Source organism: Syngnathus typhle, linkage group LG17 (assembly GCF_033458585.1).
Source record: "Syngnathus typhle isolate RoL2023-S1 ecotype Sweden linkage group LG17, RoL_Styp_1.0, whole genome shotgun sequence".
Taxonomy (NCBI): domain Eukaryota; kingdom Metazoa; phylum Chordata; class Actinopteri; order Syngnathiformes; family Syngnathidae; genus Syngnathus; species Syngnathus typhle.
This window is the reverse complement of record NC_083754.1, coordinates 1,395,865-1,419,470: the sequence shown is the minus strand read 5'-3', so window position 1 is coordinate 1,419,470 and position 23,606 is coordinate 1,395,865. Positions and strand designations below refer to the sequence as shown.

Genomic DNA, 23,606 nt, shown 5'->3' with positions numbered 1-23,606 from the left:
TAGCGAAGAAATGTTTCGGATTTGTGTAGGGTACATTGTGACAGCAAACGAGCAGGTGATCGAGCAAGCGTCTGATACGAGAGCATTGTGTTCGTATGGAGCGTGTTTGAAGTGAACGGCAGAGAAGAAAGCGCATCTGTAATGGCGGCCTCCGTATGATATTAGGATTAAAAAAAACAAAAAAATTGTGCCCATGTATAATGCCCACCCCAGATTTTAGGACAATAACTTAGTTAAATTTTGCCCATTATACATGGAAAAAAACGGTAAATTCAACGACCAAATGCACGTGTGTGAAGCTGCCACCCCACGCAAAATTCAAGGAAAATAGTTTGGGCTTCGTTTGCAGGTAGTGCACCTGCGTGAAATTTACAACGCGCAAAATTGAAGCACAATTGTTTCGTTTGTGCTCCGTTTGTGCCGTAAAAAAAATTCAAGTTATGAAAGATTATTTTATGGGTCATCCAGAGTTCACCCAGCACCCCAATCTGCTCCAAATGAACTCAAAATGGTACCGTTCGTTTGCGCTGCAAAAACCTTTGCTTGTGCTGCTACGGTTCCGTACATACGACACAAAACCGTAGCAGCCCAAACGACAGTTTTTGCAGCACAAGCGAAGCACAAACGAACGGTACTATTTTGGCTCCATTTGGAAGTAAATGGGGGCTTGGGTGAACTCCTATAAAAGAATCGTTCATAACTAAAACACAGCTGCAACACAAACGAACATTTCTTTACGGCCCACACCAATTTTGCGTGGGGCGGGGGGCCACTTTCACGCAGGTTTAAATACAAGACAGCTAACGAGAGGTAGGTGAGGATGATCCCACTGATCAGGGCAAAGGAGGGGAGGGGAGGGGAGGGGAGGGGAGGGGAGGGGAGGGGAGGGGAGGGGAGGGGAGGGGAGGGGAGGAAACGAACTGTGGCAGATCTTGACATCAATATTCCAGACATAATATTTACCATGTAGATTTTGACATAACCAGGTTTAAGTTGTAGATTTTTATATGTCCACTAGAGGGCGCGCTGTTCTTAGAAATACTGTAATGCTACCAAACGGTTGCCACCTCATAATTGGGAGCTCACTGTGTTTTATAAAAGTCAATAATGCTACTTTATCTGCAAGTAGTGACCACCAGAGATTCTGAAACAACTGTCTGTGGATCCCAGACCAAAGGATTAAAAGATTAACACCGCACAGCCGATTACTGTATTGCACAGTACAAGGTTACTGTTTGGCAAGGTATAGGGTTAGTGTTGGGGTTAGTGTTTCAAACTAGGGTTTGAAGCTAGTATGAAACCCTAACCCTATGCTATTTCATTGGCTTAAAAAAAGGAGGACACTACATGTGTTGATAACCACGGAATGAGGGACATGGAAGGAAATGATTTCAACAAACAACACAAGAGATGAAATCAGTAGGAAATAGTTGGATGTATTTGCGTCAAAAATGTCAGCAGGGCTGGACCGCAGCCTATTTGGCCCAAATGAGTCATCAGTGCAAAGTGTAGCGACACGGCGCATGAAGCACACGTACAAGTCAATCAGAGAAATGTTTATTTTCTTAAAAAAAAAAAAAAAAAAAAAAAAGATTGAATGCTGCTGGTAAAAACCTAGCGAACAATACAGTTTGGTCTGGACATTCACAGCATTGAACGGATAAACGCGGGAGAGCTGCTGGTCCACCTGACATATTGGAGGGGCTTGCTTGTGTGTATGAAGACGTGCTATAATATCATGCAACGCCTCGGAGTGTTCTTCTTGCTCTTCTTGTTGCTGCGGTTGGTCTCCTTGTATCTTCTGATCTCTCTTACTAGTGAATAGAATGCTTCCTCCACTCCCTACAGGGAGCACAAAAGCAAACCAGAGGTCAGGCTAATGTAGATGCATGAAAAACAACAACAACAAATTCACTGCCGCACACCTGTCTGGTTTTGGCCGAGGTCTCGACGAAGGGCACGCCGTAGCTTCGGGCCAGTTCCTGCGCTTGCCGCGTTTCCACAGAGCGTGAGCTCAAGTCACTTTTGTTGCCCACCAGCACCATGGGAACGCTATCGCTGTCCTTCACTCTGTTGATCTGCTCTCTGGAAGATAATGACATCATCTCAAATTTGCATCCCGACAGGCTCTTCCTCCTCGGCCAGTATTTTTGAGCCAACAGCCGAGTTAGCAGTAGTCTCATATTTCTCTCTATGATGAGCAACATTGTGATACTGAATCACAATCATCTAACAGTACGTGTTAGTGTCAGATCCTTTTGTTGCGTTTCCTTGGATGTTTAATAATGAAATGAATCACTGGTACAAATATAACCCAAAAAGCGACATTACATCCAAACCCGTCTATGACAGTTCAGACACTTTATATTAGCTTCATTTCAAGGATCACAAGACTGCATGGCTGCAAAAGTGTGAAGCTTTTGTTCTATTTTAGTGTCTTTGGTTTAGAACTAAAAAAGAAAAATCGGCCAGGAAACTTTCAAAGACTTATCGTTGCTCCTTTAGCACGTTAGCATACATAATGTCGCTGACGTGACATGGCGTGTGCACAGGGATGACAACTGGCCGTCTGGTTGAAAAGACTCTTGATGTCCCAAGTACCTGTATAGGTGAACGTCCTCAAATGACTTGATATTGTTGATGGCGTAGACGCAGAGGAAACCTTCGCCCGTCCTCATGTATTGGTCCCTCATGGCGCTGTACTCCTCCTGGCCCGCGGTGTCCAGGATGTCCAACAGACACGTCTCTCCATCGATCACCACCTGCTTCCTGTACGAGTCCTGCAGCACACAAGGACGCCATTGTGACTTTGTACCTTACAGAAGTGATTCTCAACTACTACTGTGACATCAGTTGATGGAACAGATAGCCAGGTGCATTTGTTTTTTGCCATATCGTCTAATAACCAAGACATGAAATGAGAACATTGAGCACGAAATCACACGCATGCAGCCGTGGAAGTGATTTCCCATGGAAAGGATGGCCCAGGTAGGGAAGTCCCACCTCGATGGTTGGATCGTATTCATCCACAAAGTGATTCTGGATGAGCTGGATGGTAAGAGCGCTCTTCCCCACGCCTCCTGCACCAACCACCACAAGCTTGTACTCGGTCATGTCTGCAAAGTGAGGCGAAAGCAAAGCAATTGAAAGCAGACAGCTTCTGCAAATAGCTGCTAACATCTGATACAGCGCCGTGACATGGCGACCCAGATTTAACTTGAACACTCATGTCCATACATGTCACCTCGAATTGACGTCACCACGCTAGCTGCCTAATGGAAGTAAATCCCCTCGCCCCCGTGTTATGCAAGAACGAGGCTTACCTTAGTAAATGATTTTTGAATAGCGTCCGGAGTTCCCGCATCGATGTATATGACATTAGCTTGCTACATAGCGATAGCTTGAGGACAATTTCCTTCCTCAAACTGCATGCAAAACCCCCCCGCTTTAAATCCTCGAGCGTTTTCCCAGATTGAGCATCAAAACGCAAAGTGAAGATTTATGACGACCGGCTAATGGTGAAGCACATCCGCAACTTGAAGTTGTAAATAAACGCCAACATCTGATGTAGACCTCATAAAACCTCCATTGCGAATCATTGGGAAAGTCACAATTATTGCGTCAATGCTCACGCTCAACGACCAATAGGACGAGGACTCTTTCATTACATCCAATCATCGTGGAGAGTTTAATATTAGTCCCGCCTACCCCAAAATGTCATTGGTATGTACAGTACAGTAATGCAACCATGGCAAGTAACAAAATAGAACTTTTTTTCCTGTTTGTAGACGCGTGTACTTTGTCAAAATTGGCTAATTCCTTTCTTTTTTAACCTGGAAAACAGCTGACAACGCAGTAAAGAAGATTTGCATGCTCCCGGTGCTTCCCAACTTTATAAATGTACATCACATGCAACTTTAGCCTTTACATGACTTACTTACAACTTTGACTACATTCCAATTCTTTTTTTTGGAAAAAGACCATGTATAGTAAGGCTTTGTTTCTTTGACAAAAAAGAATTAACCATACAAATAAACAAACAAGCAAAATCAAAAACGTGTTTAATTTCCTACGTCTACTGCCCTCTAGTGGGCATAATAAGGAACTAGCGCCCACGATATCCCGCATTGTGACGTTCATGTTACTGCCGCGTTCTCCCACTGAGTACATCTGCTATTTTATCTCATCTTTGCATGAAATCGCAGCAATAATCCCTTTTCCGTCTGCCCCGAGCGAAAGAGACAGAAACGAGACACTTATATTACCCTATATCTTTGAAAAAGATTGACTCATTAAAAAAAAAAAACATACTGTTGACACTTGGAAAACAGCTGCTAAGGTTTTATTATAGACAAGGATATTTCACATTATACATCCTCTGTACATCCATTTTTTTTGCATCTTAAAATAGTTAAGATTGAATTGTTTAGTTTCCATCACGTTTCAACACATTTCATTGAGATTGAGGAAAGCAACAATGGAACGGCCATAAACTGAGACAAAGAAGAAAAGTGGATTAAAAACACACCGATACAACACTGAAAATGTTCCCTGGAATAATCATTCATCTTTTTTGCAACATTTCAATTGGACAACGAAAGAAATCCTTGTAAATCCTTAACATTCCAAAATCACCATTTCAAGATCGGAAATTTGACAACAGACCTGAAAAAACAAACCCAAATGTCAAATAAAAAATGTTGCGTGCATGCAGAGTGCAGCTTTGTGCCTTTTGTGTCCTCCTGTCTTGGCTCTGTCTATGTGCTGGTGCTGTGACTCCAATACCCAGCTGCCACTGCGTCCAAATTCCTTTCACTTTGGACTTTGCCAAATGGTGCACACTGCATGGCATGGAAGTCTGCTCACATCATGAGACCATCACCTTGTGTGTTAAAGGAGTTGACGGGGGATTTGCACCGCATTACAACATGCTCACTGCACAACACATCAGCACCTGTACCCAACTGACGGAACAACACATTTCAAATGGCTGCCTTCCAGGAATCAGACAAAGAGCGCTGAATGACAAAGTGGAAGAGAACAAGAAGACTTAACAACACCCCCCCCCCCCCCACACACATTGTGTTTGGACAATTTTGCACATTCGATGACAAAACAGTTGACAACACTCTGTGCTTGTCCCCACATCAAATAAAGAGTCCCGAGTGTCGGCTGATTACTCATCGTATGAGTGACCCGTGAGACTAGATAGGCATGACCTAGTTAGGTCAGACACAGGTGAGCTTCATCTAGACTCCACATGGCAAATATGTATTGATTTCATGGAGGGGCGGGGGGGTCCACCATGAATATTATTCTTATTTCAAACCTCTACATGCGCTCCCTGGAGAAAAAAAAAATAGTGCAGCTTAAACATTAGACTCAAAATACAACACAAGGGAGATGTTGCCGTACTTCCTGGTCGAGAGAGAAATGGACCAATGGCAGCGAGCTGTGCGTCAGGGAGGATGAGCTGAGCATATGAATCGTGTAGGTGTTTATGTATATTGTCAAAAAATCTTTCTTCCCTTCCTTTTCCGGCTCTTTGTCAAGTTTGGTACACGCTCGTATTAGGTCCGTCTCTTTTCTACGTCACCTTCAGCTCCTCGACTCCGCTGCACTTGTACGAGTTGCGTCCAGGCGGCTGCACGTACTCTTCCGATTTATCCCAGTCCGACACCCATCCGGCCCCGCCTCCTGCGGCCCCGCCTCCTCCGTTTGAACCGACCACCTGCTGTTGGCTCATGGCCCCGTATTGGCCGGCGCCGGTGCGGTAGAGCTCCTCCGTCTCGTTGGCCAGCTCGTCTTCGTCCATGATGCCGCACTTCTCCTGGCTGGTGTCTTCGATGTCGGCCCAGGGTTGCTTTTCTCCAGATGCAAAGAGTCCTGAGAGGAACAAGAAATGCATATTTTGAAGAGCATTTTTAATTTTTTTATTTCCCAGGCACTTACCGTAGAAAACAACTCCTCCATAGTGAACCAGCGACGCTATAAGGAAGACGTACTGCCACTCGTCGCGTGTCTGAAATGAAGAAGAAAAAAAAATCCCTTTCCAATCTTGCTATTTTCCTTCCAAGCCTCGCATTTTCTTTACCTTATGTTTGGTCATGGCTCCCACGATAAGAGGACACACCATTCCGGACAATGTTCCCACCCCGTTTGAAATGCCCATCAATATGCTGGCGTATCGAGGAGCAATGTCCAAGTGATTGACGTTAAAACCTGAATGCCACGAAACAAAAGGAAAATTCAACACGAGCATTTACACAGAGGTCATCTCTCTCTCGTACCTGAGATAGCAAAGCCGCTAAAGCCAACGGCAAGCACCAGGAAGGAGATGGCGATGCCTTTTGTGTGAGAATATCCCACCACTAGTAGGAGGGTGGCCTCCATACCAAAACCTGTAACCATAGTAACAAAACATTCAACACTAAAAACATATCTGGAGACAAAATGTAAATGTTCACCTCCACAGTTCATGAGTTTCCTGACGTTGGTGGTGGTCATCAGGTTGTGGGTTCGAAGGTAGTCCGCCAGCTGGCCTCCCACTGGAACGATGATGGTCATTACTAGATGGGGCAAAGCTGACACCATGCCCACCTGATAAAAGGAAAAGGCACAAAAGTGACAATAATCATCAATTATGCTCAGGGCCCGTCCGTACCTTGCTGATCTCAAAGCCAAAGACTTCTTCGAAGTAGGCCGGCTGGCTAATGAGGAGCAGGTAGAAGGTCCAGCTCCTGCAGAAGTTGGCCACAATGATGGCGTAGACAGGCATGGAGGTGAAGAAATGTCTCCAGGGCGTCTTAAATTTCTGCCAATGAGAATAAACCACATGAGATTGTGTGGACCCGTATTGGTTTTCGACCAAAGTGTCGGCCCAGACACACGTGAAGTGGGTTGAGAAACGACGCCGACTCTCCAATGGCTTCTTCGATGTACTTCCTCTCCTCTGGTGTGATGGTGGGATGGGCAGCTGGACTCTCGTAGGACACCAGGACCCAGAACAAGTACCAGAATATTCCAAAGCTGCCTGGAAGAGTTCGAAAGGGATGTAAGAAATTGAAACGGATCAACTCCTTCCCTACCATTGACGGATATAGACGTCGAATGACTTATTAATCCTAACCAGGCCACCTTGGACAGACGTTAGCAGATCATTGTTTCTTGCTCACCATAGACGTAGAATACAGAAGGCCACCCAGTGTATTGCACCAGTATCCCAGCTAAAGGCATGGCCACGACAGCCCCGGCGTACGATCCTACAAGAGCAACAACGAGTTATTTTCAGACAGAGCTTACAAATGTAGCGAAGGTGAATTAAGAGAAACGTACCGCAAAAGGCCGTGGTGGCTAATCGACTTCTCTCCAGCGGAGGAGCCCACTTCGCCCAAATGCCGTGGCAAGCCGGGTACGACACGCCCTGCAGGATATAAAGCGGTCAGGGGAGGAAGCTCCACCCACCTTGGCAAGCTTCCACAGGATGGACCGGACGCTACCTCAACAAGGCCTTGACATATTCTGACCAGTATGACGCAGCTGTAATGGCAGCGAGCGGCAGATGGGATCAGCATGTTGAGGGTGGACGTGGCCACGATGGCAAAGCCGAACACTCTTGAAGAGAAAGAAACAATTATTTTGAACAGCTCATAGTCACGGATGGATGAAATGAAATGAAATCACCTGTTGGCTGCAAATTTCTGACATATAAAACCTCCGGGGATCTGCGTGACAATGTAGCCCCAGAAGAAGGAGCCGTGGATCATGCCCACCGTCTCTGGATCCCAAGTGAACTGCGCAGCCTGAGGAGAAGTCAAAATGACCTTTGACACTCAATGACTGAAGCTACTCAAGGCTTGTTGGGAAATGTCCAAAAATGAAAATAGCTTACCACGAGCACTTCCTTGTTGCCTTTGTAGACGGTGTGGTCGTTGACCATGCTCACAATGGCCACGCCCAGATTGCAGCGGATGCCGAAAGAGATGCAGAAGCCCAGGCCGGACAAGATGGCGATGATGTAGCGTCTGGGTAAGCCGAAGCAGGTGCAGTCCACCACCGGCAGCTCCTTCTCCTGAACCAGCTCGGGACGGCCCTCGGCGGACAGCTCGATGGTTTCTCCATTGAGCTGCTGCTTGTCAATCAACCTGATAGGTTGGACAGGAGAACATTGATTGGAAAGCTTATTCTTTTTTATTTTATTCTTTTCTTTCCTCCTTTTTCTTTTTGCTATACATTTGAAATAAAAAGAAATTTGTTGCTGACTTGGCAACTGATTCACCCTTGTGGAAATAAAAAGGACAATTTTATGTTATCCAAATCCTGAATTCTGCCTATACTGGTGTATTTTTCTTTTTTTTATGGCTGCATTTTCTTTTCTTTTTTTTATATATGTGCATCCATATTGAGCACACTTGTGTGTGTCACATGCCAACTCTCCGTGAAGCTTGATCCAGTTAGTCAGTGAGCTGGACGGCGATGTATAGAAACGAGTGCAGTCGTCACATTTTGGTCTTTATTCTTTACATGAGAAAAAAGAAATGGCGGAAGGTGATTCGGATCTTTTATGCACTCAGCACTGCCGCGTGATTCTCACACACACACACACACACACACACACACACACACACACACACACACACACAACATGGGGCTAGTCACACTGACGCTGGTTCATTATTGATGCGTTTTTGGATGAGATAAATAATTCAGTGTAGCTTTTTATACTGTAATGTGTCACTATGCATCCATCCTCCTGCATGGCTGTCTGTCCTGTTCTTACTAACATCTGCAGTTAATACCCCCCCCCCCCACCCCCCACCTCACTGCAGGCTCAGCATCACTTTTGCTTCAAATGTAACGTATACATAAAAATGAAAGAAGTGTGAATGATATTATACTTTGTAAAAGCAGCATTTTAGATTTGGTCGGAGATTATCTACATGTGCGTCCTCCCTCTTACTCGCTCTGGCCCTACCTCTTAATCTGTCACAACATTGAGATTAGGATTATAAAAATGATTTACTTCCGGAAATGAATATGGCGTTCTTACCCTATGACCACTGCATTGTGGCCTCACGTTTACAATTTGTGTGCAGCAAATATTTCAAATTTGATAACATTTTCTCTCATTGTTTTTTTTGGGGAAGTTTTTTTTCCCATCAAAAGCACTGACGTTATCGGTACTTAGTATCGGTGACAATTCATAATTCACACTGGTATTGGTCTGAAGAAAAGTGATATCGAACATCCCCAGTTTAATATATTTAATACTTAATATCCATTGTTTCTACAAATAGATTCTAATTGTATAAACAAGGAGCCGAGGGGTCTCCTGAAATCCGACTTAAGCGCAGCGAAAGCATTCTCATTAGACGCTGGGACAGATTGCAGCCTGACACTTCCACATATGCTACCAGCTAACGAGGCTAGCCCACAGCTAAAACTACTCTTAATTACAGCTGCTTCACACTAAAGTGTGATCAAGTGTGCTCAGAAAAATGTTCCAAAACAACCCGTGAAGACGGGAAACAATACGTCACATGTTGTGTACAGCTTTTACAATGTGAGAACATTTCCAAGGCCATAAGAACACAAAATGTTCCCGGATTGGAAAGGGTAAAAATAAATAAATAAATAGCTGCAGTCTTTACGTAGTCAAGTTAACAAAGAGGCAGGAGCTGCTTCTACTAGCTCTCAGCTGGTCGCAACTAATGAGCAAGGTAGGAGGCCTGCGACCTGGGGCCTTTTGGAATATCTTAATTACAACAACAGCAAAGTGCCTGGAGGGATTCCGCTCGTCCGCTGGTCCGCTCGTCCGCTGGCTGGCTGGCTGGCCACTCCAGCAGCGGCAGGAAGTCTTTCAAACTTCAACTTCTGACGACGTCATTGCGCTGCGACTGTCAGATCATTTTACAACGGCGACCATGACACACATGTTGGCCGATGACCTATGACCTTTGTTCTCCTGTATATTAAATCACAAATTTACTGAGTGTTCTCTGTAATCCTCTCATAAGAGGATGATGGGGAGAGAGAGAGAGAGAGAGAGAGAGAGAGAGAGAGAGAGAGAGAGTCAGGAAGGCTGACAGCAAATATATTATATAACAGCAGACGCCTTGCTCATTACTAGTTGCCCTGTGCTGCAATTGATTGTGCATTGTTCTCAATCTAAACTTGGTTTGGATTCACACTCAAAGCGCGTCTAGGAATTTATTTTGCCTTTTTTTCTTTTCCATAGTTGCCGTTTGACTGGCGCTCCTTCCGTGAGCCATGCGCGCTCCCTGAAGTGAACAGATTGGGTCTCGGTGGGGAAAGTGTCACCCAGGGAGACACCCTCCCCTTGCACATCCTGTCACACCACTCTTCCCTCCTGTCACTAGCCCACCAACATACACATATGGACTATTCTTCCATCCCAAATCTTCATTTCAGTTACACACCCATGCATCAAACAAACTTGCAAAATTCTGATTGAAAAATTTCAAAGTGAGCATCAAATGAACATTTGAGCAAAGCCACGATGGCTGGCGCCCATCCACTGTGCATCATAAAGGAAATGGTAGCACTCTGGCGGCTGTAAACTGGATTAAAAATGGATCACCTGCTACTTTCTGCATTGCCGTGACTAACCTCTCCTTGCGGACGCAGCCAATCCACAGGGCCTTGTTGGCAACTTTCCAAACACCATACGTGCCAAGCAAAAGCATTTTGGGCGCATGCTTGGTCATGTTATGTCCAAAGTGTGAAGTACATTTGACCTTACAGCGCTGCTGTTTGTGCTTACCCAGTGGAGTTGAATATAGAAACAGGAGATGCATTCTGATGGAGAAAATGTTTAAATAATAAATGAACTTCTGGCTGCTTTCATCATGGAGAGATCACGCTTTTGTCTGTGAGCTGGTGAGATTGCTCCAACTCCAGCAAGGCGGGCGGGCGGGCGGGCAGGCCCTCGTCACAAAACACACACATCCAGAAAGCGCGCAGACAAAGATTTGCCTTGCGTGTCGCCTATTTGGACCGAAAGATACGCCTTCAATGTCTGTTAATCTGCAAGTGCGATGGAATGAAAGTTGTCTCAATGGACGGACGGACGAGGAGGGAGCGGCCGGAGGAAGTGACATGGGCGAGGATGGCGCAAGTGGGAGGGGAGAGTTTAGGGATTTGCGGGGCGCAACATCTGGACCGAAAAACAGGCTATTTCAGGACAGGATTTATACGTTTGCTCGCTCGCTACCTCAAATCCGAAGAGAACGGAAGCTTAAAGCAAAGGTTATTGCACCAGACGCTATCATTGATTCTCATCTTTTTTTTTTTTTTTATCATGATTTAATATCTTCCAATATTGTCCATACAGCATCACAATTTTGTTTTGACACATATCAATGTTTCGGGGAGCTACTTTAATGTTTTTTATGAGTGACATACATTTCTGATGTCCGCAAAAATATGATCCACGCACCTGTCTGCATTATGGTGGAGTCGCAATTTGATAATGTGCTTTTAATATAATATGGTTTTGTTTTTTTTAGGAACAAGACCATTTTTTTAACATGACCAATTTATCTGTAATTTTTATTCGGTTTTTGATAGGACATGATCGTCTTAGCGAGAGTTCTTTCTTTTTTCTTTTTTTCTTCGTCTTAGCGAGAGGTAGAAGGCACGCACTATAAATACTTAAAAGTGGTGGGTGGAGGGGGCAATACCACTGAAAGTGTTTCTTGTAGAATTTCTCTCGGAATAAAGTCAATTTTGCACGCATTTTTGGACCAACCAAACCCAATTTTGCATCTTTCATTGACACTGTTGGCATTACATGCGCTGCACTAAATGAACTGGACTTTTTACCGTTATCTGCGTTATCCTTTCCCCACGAGGTATGCATCTTAAAAACTTCACCGTCTTCGCATTTTACTGGTTAAATGGGTCAGAAATGAACTTTTGTCGCCATTGCAAAGAAGAACTGGAGTGCTTGAAACTCAAATTTGCTCTTCATGAAGTCCAACACAAGGATTTACACAAATGGGTAAAAAAATGAAATAAAGTACCTGTTAATTCTGCCGAGAGTTTTGGCCGCGACCGCTTTGAATCTGTCAGGTCGGACCTCCATCCTTCTTGCTGCTCAGCCGGCCCGTGTGCTCCTCTCACGTGAACGCGCACAGAACACGCGCACATGGCCGCCTGCTCGCTCGCCCGCCCGCTCGCTCTCGTGGTGAGAAGGGAGGCACAATCATCGGAGTGGACTGTAGAGATTTAGACGTGGCTTATCATATGTATTAACACAGTATAGTATAAATTACGGCATTCATACAGCCATTTTGCAAAAAGAAAAAAAAAACGGGCTAGAAAAAGTCTAAAATTGCTCTTAAAATTAAAACATTTATTTTACAATACAATACCTACCCGGATGCAAGTGCTCATACTGACAATAAATAATGCGAAATTATCATATACTGAGGATAAATAAAGCTAAATGTAGTATAGGTCAATTCAAAATGATTAAATAAAAAAATATTGAAAATTTGTAGGGTTTTTTTCTTAATAGAAAAATAACAATTAGTATAAAAACAATTCAAAATTGTTTAATAAAATCTACATCTATACAACAGGAATAATTAAATTGACACTATCAACATAGGAGGAGAAACGTAAGAAGTTCATTTGCACTCCAGTTATTACGTCTACAAGTATAAACTGCCATGCACATCGGCCCAGACATGATCAAGATCACTCTTAGCAAATGAAAATGCTCAATAAAACTTCAACAAGAGGAATAGGAGGTGGCTTTGACCCAATATTGGTCATTTCACAGATGCAGGCCGCCAGACCTGAGAGAGGGAGTGCTGCGCTGTAGTGTGGGTGCTCACAATCATGGCCAGTCATAGCAGCTCCTTTAATTGTCTTTTAAGGCAGCATGCTAGTCATGCGCCCAGGTCTCGCTTCTTTGCTCGCCGAAGACCTACACTTGAAAACTATCTTCTACCCTGACGGGCCCTCATATCCTCACACTCCAGTGTCCTGCTCCTCCCCGTCCTCCTCCTCGTCCTCCTGCTGGGGCAAGAGGTGGTAGTGTTCGCTGCCCACCGGCAGGAACGCCGTCCTGGGACAGACGGCGTCTTCTTCTGTGGCCGCTTGGTGGGAGTTGAAATCCAGCTGTTCGACGGAACTGCACTTGACGTATAAGTCACGGTTGACCTCCTTGCCATCGCCCTCCACGAGGTCGGCGCCAAGAAGCCTGCGGTTCTGCAGTGTCGAATATATGTATCCGATGGGTACCGGCAGGCTGGCAAAGACGATGAGGAGCACGATCATAGCCAGAGCCCAGCTCGGGTATTCCAAAGTCATCTCAGAGGCCTGTCCAGAGAACGACACGTAATCCTTATTTATGGACCACATACGTAAATGCTGTCAATCCAAAAATAAAATGAACATTCAACTCAAATAAATTCTTACCGTGCTTTCATTCCAGGCGGTGTATGTGGGCCCTTTGAAGACCATTCTCAATAAACTGGCAGCCAGAAGACCAATCATGGCCAGTAAACACACATATTTCCAAAGATATTTGTACACCACTGGAGGGCGCCATTTCAGCATGTCTTCAATATCGTCAAGGAAGCTGCAATGCAGTGCCACCACAATTAGAAGATAATCTAAGTATGGACCTTTCATAAATAAATAAATAAATAAATAAATAAATAAATAAATAAATAAATAAATAAATAAATAAATAAATAAATAAATAAATAAATAAATAAATAAATAAATAAATAAATAAATAAATAAATAAATAAATAAATAAATAGTAGTTTTAAAATTGAAAAAAAAAGTCTATTTTTGGAAGGACTGACATCTGCAATGTTGATGCATTCAATCAGTGCATAGTTAGAAAAACAAAAGTTCTTCATCACTTACCGATCAGTGCCATAAACCCAGGAGACGCTGATGGTTTCAAAGATGACAACAATGACTAAAGGCAGCGTGGCCGAGTAGTCGTCAAACATGGCCACAAAGTAGTTCCCCGATCTCTGAGTGAACAGAAGTCCTAGCAGGAATCCCAAAGCACAGCTGCACACTGAAAAACAAAGGCAAACATTGACACCTGGACCGACCAAAACATGCCCTATTGTCATTCCGTTGGACCGGCGTACCAGTGAGTAAGGTGCGGTGGCGTCCCAGCAGCTGGAAATTGTCCATGAGAGGCGTGAGAATTCCCTGCATGGTCCCAAACATGGTGCTCATGCCCAAGTTGAGCAGCATGAGGAAGAATAGCGCTGACCAAAAGGGACTGGCTGGGAACAGAGCCATCACCTCAGTGAACGCGATGAAAGCCAAGCCTGTGCCTTCCACTCCCTGAGCCAGAACATTAGATCAAAGTCAAGTGATGTTCGGAAATGCAACAGAGGCACATGCTGAACTACATCGGAAAATACACTTTTCATATTTGGCCTCAGGACTACTCAGCGCAAAGTTTACATTTCGACATAAATGATAAAGGCTGAATGGAAAAGCCGCCGTTTATTTGGTTTCCCTGCTCGCTCGTCTAACACAGCTTGCTTCCATCTTTCCTGGAAACCTTCGCCCAAGAAAACATGTCAGGTTTCATCTTGCTACGCCAAACAACAATTTCTGGAAACTGCGATTCCTTGTTAGTTGTCGCAATCCACCAAGTCACTAATGAACTTTTTTTGTTCTTTGTAAATTCCCGCTCACCTTTTTCATCTCCTCCTCCAGATTGCAGTCGGTAACGTTGAGACCCATGGAGGATCCATAGTGGCCGTACCACTCTCTGTAGTCCGATACAGACACGGAGGTCGGCTCGCTCACGTTGAACCTCGGCCAGCCGTGATGGTCCTCCTGGATCCACGTGTTGCTTAGGAGGCCAACGTTTCTGAAAAAAAAACAGACTTCACATAAGATTGTTTTTTTTTTCCCCAACAATGCAATCAAACTTTGATCCATACTCAGCCACGCAGTCCTTGGCGATGTTCTTGGCCCGGAAACCCAGGATGACAAAAACAACCAGCGAGGCCAGGACGGACGTCATGAAGTTGATGGCCGACACCATCAGAGCGTCTCTGTGGCAGTTATTTTGGACCGGATTGTAGGAGGAATACGCAATGACGGAGCCGTAGCCCAACCCCAGGGCAAAAAACACTTGAGTAGCAGCCTGCCGCCATACTTGCATGTTCCCCCAAATCTCCAGCTGAGAAGAAAAAAAAACTCCTTCTCATTTCATTTCCAGTGAAGCAAACAGAAGATGAAAAAGCCTGCTTACCCTGGGATAAAACATATACGTGATTCCTTCTATTGCTCCATCCAATGTCACGCCTCTGATGAGGAAAATGAAGAGCACCACATAGGGAAAGACCGAGGAGAAGTACATCACCTGAAATTGGGAACGTTTTAATGTGATGATGCAGGGCAGGGCAGAAGAAAGCACATAAGATATATTTGGCGTCAACAAAATAAAATGTGTCCTCCTCACCTTTGCAGACGACTTGATGCCTTTAATCATGGCCAAGGAGACGATGGTCCACGCGGCCAATAAGCAGCCCGTCATGACGGAATTAAACTCTCCCGATTCCTCGATGGAATTTGTGATGTTCAGAGCTTTCCGAAACCAGAAATAGGATGTGGCCGAACTCTCTGCGCATTCTCTCACTGCGGACGAGAGCGCACGAGGCAAATATCAAATTGCATTTCTGGTCGGAGCAGACGCAATCAGGTCTACCTGTGTCATTAGTGGCCTCATCGATGGGACAGTTCTCCCACGGGAGAGGATACTGGAAGGAGTTGCCCATGTAGAAAAGGCTCCATGCAATAATCACATTGTAGTACAGAGCCACGTAAAAACAAACCTGAGGAGAAAATGATGTCATAGGTCACATGTAGGTACTTACAGCGGATATACAAATTCCACTCTGCTGGAAAAGCATATTTCAGGGGGGCAATGCCCCTGTGGCCCCCCTCTAGCTCTGCCAATGCTACGCCCCCCTTTTCCAAAGCCATGTTTTTGTGCTTTTGTGATATGTTCTTGTTCGCGCTCAGTGCCAGTGGGAGAAAGTGTTACGCAACACTTCTCATGTTACAACCACTCTTGACGTTTTCCTCACAGATTGTCCAAGAGAAAGCCTTGAGCGGAGGCTTTTCCAGGAAAAACCCCAAACAAAAACAGAAGTCCAACTCGTCAATATCGCTGAAGCCAAACATATTTTGCACGACGGGAAGAGGCCCACAGCGTGTGGGAACGCACTTCTAAAAATTCTCACCAAGCAGCTGGAGTAGCCGATGCCGGCCAGTTTGGGGGAAATGTGCTTCCACACGCCGATGCTTCCTTGCCGGATGCTCTGTCCGGCCGCCAACTCCATGAAGAAGAGGGGAACGCCAACCACAGCCAGAAGAAAAACATACAACAGCATAAAGGCCCCTTGCGAGGGAAGAAAAGAAAAGTGCCCATTACTTTTAGAGCTACCGAAGCGCATCGCTCTTCAAATCGAGACCATTGGCAGACATTTTAACCCAAGGCAAACAAACGGCAGGATGAGGCGGCCATTTTGCATTTGCACAATGGCAGACAGCAAAAGATAGGTTTGACAAAATGAAATACCCACCGCCACCGTTCTGATGGCACAGATAGGGGAACCTCCACACGTTCCCCAAGCCAACACTAAAGCCCACCTGGGCCAACACGTACTGGATCTTGGAATCCCAGGCTGGCCTGTCTCCATCGCCGGCTTGGTTGGCGTCGGAACTGAGGGCCACTTGAGACTGACTCTCAGTCAGCCATGCGCCGTCCTCGTCTTCATTCAGCGTGGCTTTCTCTGTCTTGGGATAGAAGTAGAATGTTTCTTTATTATCAGTAGCTCTGTTTGAATGCATTTCTTTACCTCAAGTGTGTAGCTGAGTCAAACTATATGAAAAAGGGTCTCTCTCTATAGTGCAAATTTGTTCGGAACGTATAGCCGTGATAAGTGGGGGTTCACTGCATTTGTTTAAAAGTCTGTCAGCTCATTTAAGGGGCCTTGTTTTGGTTATCACAGCATCACGTGTGCGTGTGCGGAGCTCTCGTTCTCGCCGCCCACCCGTCATCTGGCATGTGAAAAAAAAAAAGCACATAGACTCCGTTTGGTACACAAACAAGCTGGGAGGGAGGGGATTTGATTCGGAGGCCCATCTCAAATATCGCCTTTGCAGCAGATGGAAAACGTGCAGGATATTATTTGACTGGCGTACAGGAGCATGAAATGTGACTTTGCCATTCAAAATAAATAAACACCAAATTATATGAGCGTGTTGAGTGGTAAGAGTTCAAACACTTCACTTCCAGTAAGTAGAGGCTATTTGGAGAATGATGAGACCTCAACTCTTAAAATGGATGCTAGCATGACATTGGTCAAGCCCGTGGGTGTTGGCGAGGTGTAAAAGGCGAAGGGGTGCACGTGGCCAGGAACTAAACTAACCTTCAAATGACTGGATTGAGACATTATGGCAAGTTGTCATTGTGCTGCTCAGCACTGTCCAAATGAAAAATGATACAAATGTGCTTTTGCGTCATTTAAAGGCATTCCGACTGTTGCAGCCATTGTCACACCTATACTGACTTGTCAAGGGCACCCAGGAACAAAGAAGAGGGCAAATGACTTATGTCGTCCCCATGCAAAGTGCACAACATTGTGGAAGAACATAAAAATACAACGTGAATCCGGAGCTGGATTTTAAAGCACTGAAGAAAGTGATTGTGGTTTGCTCCGTTGAAGAGAAATTGCGCTGAATCATACCGAGGCTTGTTGCCAATGTTACTTTATTTAGAGTGGCACAATATTGGCACCTCTTTGTACGATGCAGTGCAGTTAGACACCAATAGAGTGGGGGGGGAAAAGAAACCCGAAAAATGAATAGATGCTAAATTGTACCTTCTAGTGGAAGAGCAATTTTTTTTTTGCTCTCACAGGTAGATGACAAATACGTAACGATTTTCAGGCCACTGGAGAGAATCACTGCTGGAATTCTCACAGGGATTTAAGCAAGTGTTCTCACTTTGTCGTCAAGTTTATTAATATTTACTTTTTTTTTTATTCAAAGAACAATTTGTTGAATACACTTTAAGTGCCATTTTTAAATTTAATTCATGAACAATATACTTATATTGATCATGACTGCGCATAATGTTAAGTGGCTTAATGATGAAAAGGTTAGAGTTTTAAAAGTGGTGCCAAAGTATTTCTAGAGGTAGTACCAAAAGAGAACCATTTCGTATGAACACGCTCCACGTATAATATTCCAAACATTATTGCACCAGTAGAACAGCATGTTCTATTCCCACAAATTGTATCTGGTAATGGTATGCAGCTTTGGTCGCGTGGTCAACCACAACAAGAACAACATGAGAGCAAGGCAGCAGCAGCAGCAGCATCATATTTTCAAGTGCGTATGAGTGTGTGGAAATTACCATGATTGACAGACAGCACGCTCCAACGACGCACTCAAGTGACAAAACGATCCTGATCTTGCTTTTCTTTCAATTCTTATTATTAGGACAATTCTACAGACGGTACTTCTCCTGAAAACTTGTCCTTCTGCCCCGAACTCGTTTTTTCTTGATAACTTGAGTTGCGTCTGGTCACTTTGGAATCGCCACGCGGTCACTCACGCGTTTGGAGCAAACCAAATAAGAGCAGGCGAGAGCAAGCCAGGGCAAGTGAGAGCTGACTTTTACTACAGCCAATGCCCACGTTGCAAGCTTTGGAGGCTGGACTACACTAAAATACACACAACTTCATTGTTGCGCAAAAGCAACAAAGAACAGCAGAGGGCGCTGTTGCACCATGTAAAGTACAGCAAGTCACAAATGGGCCTTCCCTTCTATAAAAACTAGAAAACGAGTACGTCATGAAAATAACACCTTTAGCAAGCCCTCAATAATAGAAGAAGGAAATATTTTCATCAAAACGAACCAGAAATATTAGGGGACAAAAGATGAATGAAAACAAAAGAATGTAAATAGAAACTAAACAATTGGCAATTTTGAGAAAAGGTTTGAAAATGTGAAGGGCTTTTTAGAGTATTTTCTCACAGCCAATCAAGAAAAAAAAATCTAAACAGCTATCAATATGACACACTTCCTCTACTACAATGTCTTCCACTGTTTACATTTTCAGATCAGGTCAGTTCGACAACATTCCTAGGAAATCACACTGTCCCATTCTTGGTGAGCTATTTTTAGACCAGGCCTGAGAGTTACTTATGTGCTTCCTATGTGGTACCTGGCACTTGTGGAAACCAGCATTTTGAAAAGGTAGTATGAAAAACAGCATTAAGTTATATTTGAGTTAATTGTCAGGCTCGGAGTGATTGATCACACTTCACTGATTAATACAGCACAATGTTTAAAAAATTGAAAAAAAGATATTTATGCCAGAATTTTGCCCATCCCTGTGGAGGTGGTCATCATCACGCAGTGAGGTGGGAGGAAGAGTAAAAGCGGCACTGATTTAAGTCTGACTGGTTTTTCTCGTTTGTGCATTTCTCGAGTAGGTGGGACGTGCTCGTGTAAACAGCCCGGCTCAGTGAGTGCAACTACATTTGTGTGACTTGGACTTAAAGACGCAGAGCACAACAAAAGGTACAGTAATGCTTTGTAAATATGTGTGTGTTGGGGTGTAATGAGTGAGTTTGGCTCAAATGTTCTCACTTTCATCAATAAAATGTGTGATGAGGGACTGCCTGATATGCTTTGACAATTCCTCCAGCTTGAGAGAAGGAAGAATTTGTCTTAATTGTCAAATACAAAGGCAGTGAGGATGAGCCAACGTTGGCATGATTCCAGGATGAGGTTTTTCCTCACTGAATTTGGAGAGGAACTCTCTGGAGGATTGTGTCATCCACATACTATGCAGCCAGTGTCGGTGGTTTTTCCTGTCGAGCGGAGCTGGCACTTTCGAGCAGCGGCGTTTTAAAATTCTCCACATTCTTCCAGATTGCCTCATCAATCTAATATCATATTGCAATGTTTTATTGGACTTATTATGTGGTTGCACAAAAAAAATCTGGATCCAGATGATTTTATTTTGTGCATAATAAAATTGAAAAATTGTCTCAGAGTTGAATAGGATTTTTTTCAGGTATATATTTCTTTTTCTAGGGGCTTTTTGTTTTTATAGTACCTATTATAATTTAATTTCAGAGTTTGTTCTGTTTTAGAGGCTCCCCCACGCTGCAATTTTTTTTATTTATTTCTAATGTATCAGATGTCGGCACGGCCTCCTCCAGTGATCCCTCGGAAGCATTCGGGTGTCCGAGTCATGCCCGTCCCTAAACGGCAAGCTGCCTTGGATGAGCTCCCTGAAAGCGCTGATTCCGATAAAGGTATTGTGGACTCATCTCTTTGAAAACAAATTGCATGTGTGACTGAATTTTTTACTGAGGCAAAGATGCTACTATGTGCTCAGGGAACCATGCCAAATTGGAGTCCAACTCTGCCTCACAAGTGAATGAAGAAAGAGAAGTGGTAAGTGCTAACCGGTGCGCTGCCGTCATTTGCATATTGAATTTCCACCTCAGCTGTCAAACTTGTTTGCCAAATCATACCAGTGAGGCCCTCTGGGCATGGATTTGACAGTGCACCAAATATGGTGGCTTAGGCTTCGAAACATCAACAAGAGAAATCAATCCTTCATTCCTTTTTGCTGCATCAATCAAATGAGCTGTCCCCCCTCTCAATCTCTCCCCAGGAAATTCTGAACCACTGCTTTGACGACATTGAGCGCTTCATGCTGCGTTTGCAGCAGACGGCCGATGCCCAGAGCATTCTCAACCAGAGGAAGAAAAGAAGCAGGAAGAGCAAGAAGCAAAGCCAAGGTAGGTAGCAAGCACACCTTTACCTCCTGCTGCTCCTGCTGATGTCGTCACTTTTTTTTTCTTTGCCACTGCAAGTACACAAAAAAGTTGTTTTTGTTGTACAAATTCAGAACGTAATCATTTTATTCGATTGTATCGGTTTATAGATGATTTGATTACCATGAAAGCGGTTCCTCCGTCCCAAGAAGAATTTGTAGACCTCTTTCAGAAAATCAAATACTCCTTCAGTCTGCTGGTGAGAAGCCACTTCTCTGATAAGTCGCTCTGGAAATATCACGCGTGTGACTATCACTTGGTTATTTCAGGATCGTCTCAAGTCAGCCATAAGGGAACCCAGCGCACCAGAGTTGCTCCATCACATCTTTTTCCCACTGGAGCTGGTGAATCCACGTCAGGTGTTGGATGGTGGGCTCGTCCGCTGGGGCGCTTTGACTGACTGCTGCTGCCTGTGTCGCAGATGATGAAAACCACAGGGGGGCCACAATTAGGGGGGTCTGTGGTCAGTCCTGCATTGACCACTGGAGCCGTTTCGCTGCTCCAGGAGCATCTGACTGCGAAGGAAAAACGGCTCTGGACTGAGTTAGGCCCCAACTGGACTTCCCCCTGGTACGTATGCTTCCCCTCTTTGTGTCTCACCACTCATTTGAATGAGCCTTTCCTCCAGTTCCGAGCTGGGTGTGTCCGTCCCTCCTTACTCGCCCGTCTTCCTGGACGGGTGGCAGCCGCAGGCGTTTGACTCGTCCGGTTTGCCTCTGGAAGATCCTGTCGAGTCGCAGCACAAACGAGACTCATACGTGCGGAGTGAACACGCGGCGGCAGACCCCGTCGATGAAGTGTGAGTACATAGCCAAGATGTTGCAGAAATCGTCCGAGACACGAGACCATCAGATGATAGATAGAAGAACCTGATTCTCATTCCAGTGAAGGAAATGGACTTCCGCCACCAGGGGAGAGAAATTACTACTGCACTTACGACTTTGTGGCAAGAAACAGCAGCGAGCTGTCGGTGCTGCGGGGAGAAACCCTGGAGGTACAACACATAATTAAAAAACGGAACGTACCTTCACCACAGAGGAATTCTTCAAATACAATCTCTGCAGGTCATCGAGTCATCAAAGAGATGGTGGAAGTGTCGCAATCGCTTTGACCAGATCGGATTTGTTCCAAGTAATATCTTGGAACCGCTAAACAACAACGGTGGAGAAAAAACAATGGCACGTGTCCAATTTTGCATCCACTTGTTCGGGTTCTCCCAAAGTTCTTCATGACTTACTTTATTGCTTCTTTTGTGCATTGGAGATGTCACCCGTTTTGTACGAACCCTTGAGTCCAGTTGGCACTTCTTCGATCGTGATGAGGCCGACGGCGAGGTCTCAGAGCATGTTGGCGCGTTCTTCGACCATACATGGAGAAAATGGAGATCGAGGTAACAGCTAAGATCGATGATGTTACATTGGCAACAAATATTTGAACGAATATACACAGATAACAGAACAACCACAAGCATATATTCTTTATCCTCTGGGAAGATTGACAAACATTACTGTGGCTTATATCCTTTGCCCATAGGGGGCGCATGCCAAAAGTAAAAAAAGATTTTTTACACTATAGAATTGAAAAGAACGGATGATGCAAATGCGTGTTTGTGCAGTACTGATCATGAACGACGAGTTTCTCCAACGAGTGGCGCAGAAAAGAGCCTCAGTCAGCCATCCTCCTCTCAGGACGTCTCGCTCGTTGGAAACTTCTCTGGTGCTGAACTACCAATCTCCAGCGTCAGAGGTGGAGGCCTGGCTCGTAGCAAAGGGCTTCAGTCAGCAGTAGGTGGCTGCTCACTTTTTAACACAGGGAAATCCCTCTGCACTGCCCTCTAGTGTCAAAACGTCTCAACACATCTTGAGCTTAATTGAACAGAAGGAAAGGAACGGCAGGAATGTGAAGACTTTGCTTCTCCTTCCTCCTCTGTTAGGACGGTGCAGAGTCTGGGCGTTTTAACCGGGGCGCAGCTTTTCTCCTTGAACAAGAGGGAACTCTGTGAAGTGGCTCAGAATGAAGGGAGCAGAGTGTACAGTCATGCTCTGATGCAGAAGGTCATGCTTGAGGTTGGTCAATTTCTTGGTATGGAATCTGTCACCGTTCCTTCCCATTTGGCAAATAGCGGGGTTAAGGTCCCAGAATGTCCGTCGGGACAACTCGGTATGTTTCCAAAGCCGCTTTGTTTGCCTAACCCTGACTTGCGCCTTTTGACCGAGCGAATTGTTAGCGACCTACTTACAGTGACATCCATTTCCCTCAGGATGCACGAAAGGTCTCCGAATTGGAGAAGGCCATGGAGAGGCAAAAGCTGAAGATTGGCACGACGGAATGAGTCGGCGTACGTGTTTAGACAACACGTCATAAATGTGAATCGTGTTTTACGAGCAGTTGATCCCGACTGCGGATTGGCTACATAGCTGGTTTGGATGTTAAGTATTTTCATGTGCAAGCAAAAGCAATTTTATTTTCGTGTTGTACGAATAGACTGAGATAGGTTGCTAGAAACCCATGAAATGTGCATTGTTAATTTCAAATGACTGCTGCAAATAAATACATTTGGTTTTAATTTAGTATTCATATTATAATTGCTATATTGACTGTAGCGGATGCATGAAAACAAGAAAATGGCTGATTTTAAAAGTCATTATAATTATTTATCAAGTTAAATTGCAATCATTGACCATATCAAATGTCATTTTACATCACTACTTGTATTT

General features: G+C 44.6%; 4 protein-coding genes across 6 annotated transcripts; 1 reads left to right on the top strand and 3 right to left on the bottom strand.

Annotated features, from left to right (window-relative positions):
• Nucleotides 1-1,541: 1,541 nt before the first annotated feature.
• On the bottom strand, nucleotides 1,542-3,626 carry zgc:55558 (GTPase KRas). The gene is made up of 5 exons (XM_061303956.1): nucleotides 3,324-3,626; nucleotides 3,004-3,116; nucleotides 2,602-2,780; nucleotides 1,926-2,085; nucleotides 1,542-1,842 (listed from the first exon to the last, which is right to left on the bottom strand). Exons 2-5 carry the CDS (start codon nucleotides 3,112-3,114, stop codon nucleotides 1,729-1,731), a joined length of 564 nt encoding a protein of 187 aa, XP_061159940.1. The 5' UTR covers nucleotides 3,115-3,116; nucleotides 3,324-3,626; the 3' UTR covers nucleotides 1,542-1,728.
• A 1,451-nt stretch (nucleotides 3,627-5,077) lies between these two features.
• slc17a7a (solute carrier family 17 member 7a) lies at nucleotides 5,078-12,145 on the bottom strand. Its single transcript, XM_061303957.1, has 13 exons — nucleotides 12,045-12,145; nucleotides 7,892-8,144; nucleotides 7,684-7,802; nucleotides 7,500-7,614; nucleotides 7,336-7,423; nucleotides 7,176-7,262; nucleotides 6,891-7,033; nucleotides 6,665-6,814; nucleotides 6,468-6,600; nucleotides 6,291-6,401; nucleotides 6,095-6,222; nucleotides 5,953-6,022; nucleotides 5,078-5,886 (listed from the first exon to the last, which is right to left on the bottom strand). Exons 1-13 carry the CDS (start codon nucleotides 12,104-12,106, stop codon nucleotides 5,588-5,590), a joined length of 1,758 nt encoding a protein of 585 aa, XP_061159941.1. The 5' UTR covers nucleotides 12,107-12,145; the 3' UTR covers nucleotides 5,078-5,587.
• A 419-nt stretch (nucleotides 12,146-12,564) lies between these two features.
• Nucleotides 12,565-18,718, bottom strand: slc6a16a (solute carrier family 6 member 16a). Its single transcript, XM_061303899.1, has 12 exons — nucleotides 18,446-18,718; nucleotides 16,608-16,821; nucleotides 16,266-16,423; nucleotides 15,728-15,854; nucleotides 15,482-15,657; nucleotides 15,272-15,382; nucleotides 14,958-15,199; nucleotides 14,707-14,884; nucleotides 14,145-14,346; nucleotides 13,909-14,068; nucleotides 13,450-13,612; nucleotides 12,565-13,350 (listed from the first exon to the last, which is right to left on the bottom strand). Exons 1-12 carry the CDS (start codon nucleotides 18,446-18,448, stop codon nucleotides 13,000-13,002), a joined length of 2,085 nt encoding a protein of 694 aa, XP_061159883.1. The 5' UTR covers nucleotides 18,449-18,718; the 3' UTR covers nucleotides 12,565-12,999.
• An 806-nt stretch (nucleotides 18,719-19,524) lies between these two features.
• On the top strand, nucleotides 19,525-23,455 carry eps8l1a (EPS8 signaling adaptor L1a). Of its 3 annotated transcripts, XM_061303244.1 has the most exons (14): nucleotides 19,525-19,618; nucleotides 20,244-20,361; nucleotides 20,445-20,503; nucleotides 20,727-20,853; nucleotides 21,000-21,088; nucleotides 21,159-21,248; nucleotides 21,311-21,459; nucleotides 21,518-21,688; nucleotides 21,775-21,883; nucleotides 21,954-22,067; nucleotides 22,153-22,279; nucleotides 22,505-22,673; nucleotides 22,823-22,955; nucleotides 23,150-23,455. In XM_061303244.1, the coding sequence occupies exons 2-14, from the start codon at nucleotides 20,244-20,246 to the stop codon at nucleotides 23,219-23,221; spliced, it is 1,527 nt and encodes a 508-aa protein (XP_061159228.1). In that variant the 5' UTR covers nucleotides 19,525-19,618; the 3' UTR covers nucleotides 23,222-23,455. The 3 variants fall into 3 exon arrangements, with proteins under 3 accessions (XP_061159228.1, XP_061159229.1, XP_061159227.1); XM_061303245.1 differs by lacking the exon at nucleotides 19,525-19,618 and having other exon boundaries at nucleotides 20,223-20,361; nucleotides 21,159-21,233; XM_061303243.1 differs by lacking the exon at nucleotides 19,525-19,618 and having other exon boundaries at nucleotides 20,223-20,361.
• Nucleotides 23,456-23,606: the final 151 nt, after the last annotated feature.